At 41.4% G+C, this 9,604-nt stretch overlaps 1 protein-coding gene across 1 annotated transcript in view; it reads right to left on the bottom strand.

Moving 5' to 3' along the window:
- The window catches only part of LOC308115942 (vesicle-fusing ATPase-like), a 23,005-nt gene extending 14,719 nt beyond the window's left edge, over positions 1 to 8,286 (bottom strand). Inside the window, exons 1-8 of the mRNA XM_080473826.1 lie at positions 8,188 to 8,286; positions 5,518 to 5,603; positions 4,782 to 4,878; positions 4,143 to 4,182; positions 2,062 to 2,228; positions 1,328 to 1,435; positions 1,158 to 1,233; positions 628 to 783 (exon numbers count right to left, since the gene is read on the bottom strand). Coding sequence (XP_080329952.1) covers positions 628 to 783; positions 1,158 to 1,233; positions 1,328 to 1,435; positions 2,062 to 2,228; positions 4,143 to 4,182; positions 4,782 to 4,878; positions 5,518 to 5,603; positions 8,188 to 8,199 — 742 coding nt within the window. The 5' untranslated portion in view covers positions 8,200 to 8,286. The remainder of the gene's footprint in view (positions 1 to 627; positions 784 to 1,157; positions 1,234 to 1,327; positions 1,436 to 2,061; positions 2,229 to 4,142; positions 4,183 to 4,781; positions 4,879 to 5,517; positions 5,604 to 8,187) is intronic.
- Positions 8,287 to 9,604: the final 1,318 nt, after the last annotated feature.

Below are 9,604 nucleotides of genomic sequence, written 5' to 3'. Positions count from 1 at the left end.
TGTTTCTGACGCCGCTCTGACACCAGCTTACAAACGGAGTGAGCTGATGGAGAAAATAACCCGGTTTACTACACCTTTATATTCAGATAAATGTATTCGTTACTCACGTCTTGTTTTTATTTCCTAATTTAGAATTAAAGCGGTGTATATCAAGAAGCATTTATTTTGCTCTTTATAATCCTCTGTCGAGTTAATCCCAGCCGCTGTGAAGACATCAGCTGGATTAACTCCCACCTCCAGTCCCTTGTTGCTTTTTACATTTTTATTTGCTCTCATTTATACTGTATTGCAGTATTTGGTCTTTGCCTCTCAATGCCTTCAGTTTATGTGTATCAGTGTATTTTTTATGCATAAATCAGTCATATGACTTCTCTTTAGTGTGACAACCACGCAACAAACCAATCCAATATCAACAGTAAGAAAGTATATACTTAAGGATACTGCTTTGATACCCTTTCATACATTTATCTTACATAAAGCACAAAGCAGAAAGTATTAGAGGAAACAGATTAGTGGTTAAATTGGTGTTGAAATGGTGAACCCTTCTCCTTCACAGTGAAGTCACCCGCGGTTCATTTCAAGGCCGTGGAGTTTGCATGTTCTCTCTTGCTACACGACAAGACGCACCCATCTGTTCCACGATGTCTGGAGGGAAGACTCGAGAGGCGAACGCTCGGCGGAAGATGTTGGAGAACTCCTTGTCCAGACCACCGATGCCCATCTTCTCGAAGTTCCAGTCGGGACTGATGATGGACTGACGAGACTCCCGGGTCTTGGATTTCCCTGCAGGGTGAAACAGAAACACCAAACGCACCAATGACACACTTCCTACTCATTTATATGAACATACAACAGCTCACTTCCTTCTTTTTCAGAGTCTTATGGAACCATCATCAAATAAAAATCACAAAAACATCTCTCATGAGATTATTATGAGGACTAAAGAAATACCTTAAAGTGTTATTTTGGATGAGCTGAGCTCAATTTCTCATGTTTATCTTAAAAATCCACATGAAGTTCATTAATGCAAAAGCAAACTAAATGTGTGTAGGATGCCCCCTAGTGGTTTTATGGAGAATCACAGCAGACATGGAAATGGATTTTCTGCCTGCTGTGGTAACAAACCCTGTAACGGTCTCGTCTCATGTCGCACTCACCAACCAGGGTCATGGATGAAGTCTCCGATTTCTCAAAAATCACCTGACTGTTGGGCAGCAACAAACCGATTTCAATCTGTGGGGACAAAAATTAAATATTACTTGATGTGGGAGAGCCAGGTTCTGCACCATCTGAGAAGGAGGGCGTGTGAATATAAACGTAGAAGTACCTTGTTCTTCTTCCCGGCAGAGTTGTTCCCCTTCAGGACGCTCGGATCCATGGCCTCCATGTCTTTCACCAGCAGCCCAAACACCTTATCACAGAAACTAAACGCCAGCTGAAGGAAAAGGAGGAAACAACACACAAACTCTTATGAGAGAAAGTAACACAATCATAGACAAACTTGTGCTGTAAACGTAGATTTGAGCTTAATTCAGGAAAACAGCCACAACTGTGGATAATAAAGTTATTATCTAATAAGTGGTTGATAACGTTATCATCTAATAACTTCAATTTATGAAACTCAGTAAAACAGGAACTAAAGGAGACATTACCGATAGGTCGGGTGGAAAGATGGATAAATAAACAGACGGATGGAGTTTAAAGCAGCGGAGTCAAACACTTTTTAGTTCAGGGGGGAACATATGATCCAATTTGAAAACAAAAAAAAAAACTGTATCAGAACATCCACATTTATAAATACCTCACACACCTAAGATCCTGCATAAATCCCATGTTCACTCACACAGATTGAGCTTTCAGTTTGCTTGTGATCAACTAAGAATGAGTGACATCGATGCAAACAGAATTCAAATTTAGACTGTTTCCATGTCAACAATGTGCAGGAAGAAGAATCCCTTCACTAAAGAGGAATTTTGTGTCGATGAGAACGTCAAAGTTTTAGCTTTATGTACTCTGTCATGAGCTTCACAGAGCCGTTGCTGCGCTGCTCCGGCTATTCACCTGCTGGTTGACGCTGAAGGCCTGGTTGTTGAAGTGCTGGATGAACTCGCTGGCCATCTGGTCCGAGTCGTACGGATTGCTGTCCACCGTCTTCTTCGACAGGAAGTCCACCTCCACCGTCATGCTGCTGATTAACTGCTTGGACTTGTCAAACTTGTAGTTTGTTACTGCAGCAGAGGCGAGGACAGAAGAACATCATCATGACTTCGTCTTTTTACCCACAAAACACCATTTCCAGCAACCTGTCCTCGTCTCTGAGCAGCTGCTGCTGCTCTGCCGTTCAATCTGAAGCCGAACAACACAATAGGTGAATACGACATGCAGCTTTTAGGAGATATCTAGTAGTAACCGATACGTGGAGCCCACGCCAATGCTCATTCGAGCAGCAGGGTCAGCAGTTAGGGCTCATTGGCACGCGTGAAGCAGTAACCGAGCGGTGATTTCCTTGTTCACAGGCTGGTAGAATCCAACCGTGCTGCTTTCTGGTCTTTTAATGTGAGACTTCACTTGTGAAGAAGCAGCAGGCAGCTTGTGGATTGAATCTGATCTTTAGTACCCTTTTCACTGTGGAAAGCTGCGTGTGGCTCATTATGGAAATGAGATGATGGGAATGTGTGTGCGGCACGCTAATATTTCCAGTGCCGACAGGCAATTAGGGAAATTATCCCCACAGTAGTGCCGCATTAATCACCCCACTGTTACCAGCAGACACGGCCGATGGAGTCGATCCATTACGGGAATATTGAAACATACGGCGGGCTTAAACAGGAGAAATTACGAGCTTTTATTCTGTAGATCAAGCAAAGTATTGCGGCAGCACACGTCACTCTTGCGGAGTGGAGTGAGACATTTATCGGCGATCAGCGTGCGGACGCAGGTTCTACCTCCCACACTGCGTTTCCATCTGAATGCTGCGTCTGATTAGCATCGGCATGATGTGTCCGTCAGCACGAGCACGCACACGCACACACACACACACACACCACTTCAAAGCTTCACGAGTGATTCACAGTCTGCTGCTTAACGCCGTTAACGTCTCTGCAGCCACGACGTGTCCGTGACTCAAAAGGTTTTCAGCAAAGAGAGAAAGGAGGATTAACAGGTGACGAATTATCAGAGACTGAAAGAGAACATCCTGCATGTGAGAACAACACATCAATCAACTTCTAATTAAACTTTTTTTTTTTTTAAGATCTTTATTAGCTAATCTGTGTAGTAGTTACCATTTCTGCCTCACAGGGAGTACACCGCTCGTGATTTCTCCTCCCACAGTCCAATAAAACTCTCATCTGATGTCAACAGGAAACTCTAAAATCAGCTGTGAGTGTGGCGGCGAGTGTGCTGGTCTCACACGGTCAGCTGAACTTGAATGGGATCAATCAGAGAAACCAAAAGTGGAGCTGACGTCAAGGAGCAAAACTAACAAAAGAAAAACGCCCCTGATATTCAACATCCTGCTTGCGGGTCTTTTTCCTCGCAGAACATCAGCCGTTCAGGTAAATCAGCATCGTCCACAGTGAATAATCACAGATTGGACACGTCCATGTTCATCATAAACAATTATCTGTAAACAATCTTTAGCTGTAACTGTGTGTTGCCACACATGAAAAGTTAAAATTGGAATGCGTGTGATTCTCAAGCTATGCCTCATAATCCTTGAGGTACCTCGTAATCCCAAATAGTCTCTAATCCCAGTGATAATCCCTCTGAAGTCCCTATGGTATGGCTGCATGCTTCTTAGTCTTCCATTTCAAGACTTTTTTTTTTTTGATGATAATAACTGTGATGTGATGATGTAAATGTGCTAATTTTCTTGTAGTAAATAATATTATTATGAGGGTTCTACTCTCAAACACCTTGAGTTAAGTTTTGGTTTGAAATCGTCACACTTGTCGACTCAAACTGACGAAAGCTTTGAAGGATTGTTGCAGGACTGATGAGCCATTTAGTGAAAGAAGATCCAGAGCTGCAGGTTCAGACCTCCGCCTCAAGCTCATCACTTTGTTCTGCTGCCCCCAAGTGGTTGATAAAAAATAATTAATTCAAAACACTAAATCATGCAGGGAGACGGTTCGGCTCACCTTGGACCTCCTGACCAATCGAAAGGCCGGCCCATTTCCTCTGCAAGGTAAAAGACAGGTTGAAATAATTCCGCGCGACACAGGAAGACATTTAAAGAGAGCGTGTTTCCGATCCACACAGAGAGGAACCGGAGACATCGAGGCCAGATGTTGTGTATCACCGCGTCAAATTGCGGTTTTCACAAAGCTACTCTTTAAAATTCACACCACGACACATTTTAAAGTCTAATAATCCTCGCCAGCAGGGTCTTATTTCACCGCATTTCCATGAATTCTAGATTTACCACAATGTGAGGATCGAGCTCCGTTTAGAAGACAGAATTGTTGTGTGGTAATGTTTGTATTTCAGCAGTGAAATAAGAACGGACTGGGGGGGGTTACAGTCGTACCTGTGTGCTGCAGTTTACAGATGCGGGAAGAGCAGCCAGAGACAGAGAGAAGGTAAAAGAGGAAACAGTGGCAGACGAATGAAACAAACAGACAGACACAATAACAGCTCAGAGGATTGTTCGGCACTGAAGAAATAAAGCGGAACAATACAGGACGGTTTTCAGCTTTTAGGACAATAGAAGTGAAAGAAACGCGTTTACAACGGAGTATTACCAGGACAGAAAGTAAACGACTGAAATGTTGGATCACCTGAGGCAGGCTGAAGCCGATCACCCCGGCATTCACTCTGGGGTGAGACTTCAAGCTGAACACAAAGTTGTGGGCCGAGTTGCGAACGATCACGTGTCTGCCATGAGATGACAAAAGAAAACAAATGAACAAGAGGCGGGCGGGAAAAAGATCGAATGTTTTGGATCAAATCTCCCATAATTCCAGATGCGAGGAGGAACTCCAAGGCAAGGTTGTGAACAGGTTTAATAAAAAGCTAAAAAAGAAAGACTCAAACTGGCCTGAGGGGGAAAGTAGATGACATGCAACTTTTATCCTTTTATGACTCCGACGTCTGGATTTATTTGATATTATGGCTTCAGAAGTGAGGAAAAATGTGGAATTAAGGCTTCGATTTAGCGGCTCGTTGAACCTTTTTCCTCCGTTGTCGTTCTTTTTAAACTTTGTGTGGAAAAAGAATCACTGCGGTCTGGTAGTCTTTACATTTTCTAGATGATCAGGTAGGATGGAGAGGTTACAACAACTCCCCGATCGTCAGGAATACAAGAGTGTTTTATAAATGAGGACTAATTACACTGAGGATAAAGCTCAGTCATACATATCAGACACAGTTGGAGCCTAAACACCAGTAACAACCCGACCCATGTCCAGTGAGAACATGTGAGCTGCACCCACGGACGGACTCAACGTGCCGATGAAAGAACTTCCTCCACCCGAGGGAGACGGCGTGTAAATGAAGAGAGGAAAGGACACTCACTGCTCGAACTGCGGCTCCTTGTCACTGATGACGGCGCAGTTGGTCAACGACAGCTCGTCTGTGGGGCATCGGTCCGCCAGCATCAACTGCAAATCAGCACAGAGGAGGAAGAAAGGGAAGACAGTGGATTTACACTTACGGAGACAAAAAATAAGACAACAATCACGCGTGACAGATAAAAAAAAAAAAAAGGGGGCAATCAAGTAGTGAAAACTGTAAATCGATATATAACTGAGGTGGGATCTAAACTGGGTGTTTATGTGCAGGGAATTACGTTTCCGTGCCATTTGTGAGCTTTTGAAGCAGAATTATAAACATTTCATTTGCAAGCTGCTTCGTCAGCTCTCCTGGGGCTTCCCGCACGCACACACACACACATACGCGCACACCACTACATGCATGTTGCCATGGTGATTTCTTTACAGCGCTGGAAGCTGGTTCAGTGTGAAGTCGGCCTCCTTTGTTTGTCGTCTGGATCTGCTCATATCACAGCTTTGAGCAGAAACAAAAGCTGAGGGAGGAATGAAAACTGTTCAAACGTCTGTCGGGTATCTGCGGGATGCGGCGACGTAGAGACGCGCGGCAGCGGTGAGACGATAAACCTGCGGCGTTCGTCTTGTTGAACACCGGCGAAGGTTCAACACGACAGGAGGTCTTGATGCTGTCGCTCACAAAGAAATCTGATAAATGGACCAAAACAAGGAAACCTGGGTTTTTTTTGCATGTAAATAAGCCAGATAAATATTCAAGCAGTACTCTGATTACTTCTAGTTGTTGGATCCATACTGTGCACTTCGTGAGTGAACCAATCCAACTTAAAAACAACAACAATTCTGCTGTATTTGTACTCACTTCAGTGTTGAAACTGATCTATGTTCCATCATATATGTTCAATAATAGATCAGCTTGATAATATTATATTGTAGAAGGAAAAGGCATCCCCCCCCCTGACCCCCGTCTGTTCCTGCTGCATGAGCCAGACTTGGAAAACCACGGCTCCGACTCAGTGAGAGTAAATCATCTCCTCATGAAGGTTATTATGGTTCATTTTTGCTATAGCGCTGATTAAAGCATGTATCGTAATGTCATGTATAGACTCTTTTTATAAAGAGTCTATATATATGTATTTAGAACAACAAAATGAACACAATTCAACAATCGTAATGTTAGTTTGACAGTTTAACAGGTATTCATCATGATGATTGAGTAACGAGCTGCAGCTCCTCTGTTTCAGAGTGAATTCTATAATCGAGTACAGCTTCATGCTCAAGCTATAAACGACCACGTTAAACAGTTTCCAGAGGCATGACGAATTAATCGCAGCCATGCGGGAGGTTTTCCAAGTTTGAACTGGATGAACATGGATTTAGTACCCGTGAGGTTTTCAAAATCACGAAGAAACGCATTTCCTATAAACATTTGAAATAACAGACAACATTCATTGGTCTTCATCTTTATAACATCAATCAGAGCTGAACTGTGTTTCCACAAGTCGCCATAATCTGAAGCGGTTCACTTCAGCATTACATGAGATTACAGTGTACAGACGACACTGAAAGGAATGCGGAAAAACCACTGAGCAAAAAGTGAGGAAATGAAGAATATCTGTTTGGGATTGAGCATTTTATTTCTGTTCTTTAATGTTTTGGACCCTCAGATACATCAATTGTATTACACGTTAACTAAACGTAAAGAAAAACCTTTCTAAGTATGGCAATCCGAGTAAATCCGTTACATTGCTGGTATGTAATCAGCTCAAACTTTTAGGATGTCAATACTTCATACCCAAATAAATATTCCTGAACTTAATCTGCTAAAATCTACAGTCAGACACTACACGCAGTCAAGAAATCATTAGTACATAAATATCAGTATATTTTATCAATGTACATGGAGCTAATCAAAATAATATATATAAACATATATATATATAAAAGCATTTAGATTCATTGAGTCTTTCTAAGCATTTTCTTTTTCAAATTCCAGCTTTGTAAATAATTTCTGACTTCCTTTTCTTTGCATCATGAATGTCAGCTTTGATTCAGACTCCCAAAGAGATGGTGTGACATTGAGATTGCACGTTTTGTAGAAGGATATTTAATCAAATATCCTAAAAACCAAAAGAAAAATACTTGTGATTAAGAAGTGTTTGCGTGATTAGACAAAGATTTAAAGTTGTTTGGGAAAAGACTGGAGAACAACTTTTTACAATTTTGAGACCAAACATTAATGATTCTGTTAATGAAGTATACGTAACATTAAGAAAAATAAAAGATGTAAATATCTCCACGATGTGTTTAAAACTACCAGACTCCCTTTTTCTAATATCAAACCTGTGAAGCAGATTGAGCCTTTTAAAGCTCGATATCTGTTTACAGCTGCAGGTTTACACGGGAGAGCAGGAGGAAATATCCGCTCCAGCCAAAAACAGTCGAGTTAAAACACTTTTTAACAGCAGAAACAGTAAATAAAGTGGTCATGAGTTACTTGGAGTTACTTTCTCTCTCTTCCGGGCTCAAAGTTTTGACAGACAGCTGAATCCTCCACACAGCGCGTGCTGCGCTGGCTCTCCTTACGTGTTAAAATAAAACCCTCCACCGTTCACAGCACCCACTAACTTTAATCTACAGTGTTCTCCCCTCCTCTAAAACAAGTTTAAGTTGAACTCACCCGAGTGGTCATCTCTGAGTTTGGCTTATATCTTTTACTCTCCGGCTGAAACTGCAGTTCAGCACAAACGGTTCCGCAGCCGGAGAACGTGACGTAAGGGGCGGGATCTATGCTTGTGACGCCATGACGCACGGCAGCACGTGAAAAAAAAACTCCGGTTTTATTCAAAAAGTAAACATATAAACTTTATAATAAAGGCACTTAATTTTTTTATTAAATTATTAAAAACTTGCTGTTATAAGTTAATACAAACTAAACAACACCTCACTGATTAAAAAAAACAAAAAAAAACTTTTTTCCCGGATTCGAACAACTCGACTTTGTTTTGTTTTTACCAAAAGTTGTGAAATTCAATGCGAGTTTGATCAGTTCTACACGTACACCAATTTATTACACGTAAATAATATTTCTCTTGAAATGGACTCTGAAAAGTGAGAAACATATATTTAAAAAAAAAGTAAGTTTTATAACATTTAAGTATTTAAATTCTCAATTTTTAGATATGTCCACGAGAATACAGATTGATGGTCAATGTCATTCCAAATGGCTTAATCCATCTTGTTAAAACTGAGTTGAGCCGTGTTAACTTTCAGGATGGTGGGAATGTCCTTTCATTCCAATTCATGGCTTTATCCTTCTTGAGGCGTTCGTAGGCTTCAGCCCACCTGGGGAACACAGACGACAGGCACAGGAACTCGTTTGGTTCCTTCAGAGTACAAAGAACTAAATGTCCCAGGAAGTTCTGGTCAAAATGCAGCGAAAGAGCAGAAAAGTTTATTGGAAGACTTGTTTGTCAAAGGCATCTTTCTGTTCCATCACACCCGAGTCCTGCAAGGGAATCTCACTTTTTTCCAGAAAGACTCATTGTGAGCAGCGAGTATAAAAAAGGCCACAGAATACGACCATGGAGCTCCAGTGGATTTTCTGTGTTTATTAAATTTTTTTTAATATTTATAGATCCATGAACTTTGAAACCACCCACACAAACATCTGTGCTGAGTTTGTCCGTGAGTTAATGCCCTTTCAGTTCGGTGTTGGACGAGACTGAAGAACTGAAGGCTGAATAAGTTTGAATGTTGTCTTTGGAGAACAATGAACCATCTGGAAGAAAATTCATGAGGTTATGCAGGATACCTCAAAAAGTATACATTAGTACTACGTGAGGGGGGGATCTAAACTACGACCTGAAAGCCAACCGGGGGCCCATGATCAGTTTTTAACTTTGCAGTCACTCAATTGTAGATTATTTCTGGTCATAATTCAACAGAGAAAATACAAATTCCAAAACAATACAGCTCACCTGAACTGACCAAATCATTTATTTAGATCATTTAATGCAGATCCTCTAAGATCTATGAATATCCTGGAATATGTGCAACAAACAAAAACTTAAGTTATTTAGAAAAATGACAACTTG

Source organism: Lipophrys pholis (genome assembly GCF_963383615.2).
Source record: "Lipophrys pholis genome assembly, chromosome: 1".
Lineage (NCBI taxonomy): Eukaryota > Metazoa > Chordata > Actinopteri > Blenniiformes > Blenniidae > Lipophrys > Lipophrys pholis.
This window is presented reverse-complemented; position numbering and strand designations above follow the sequence as displayed.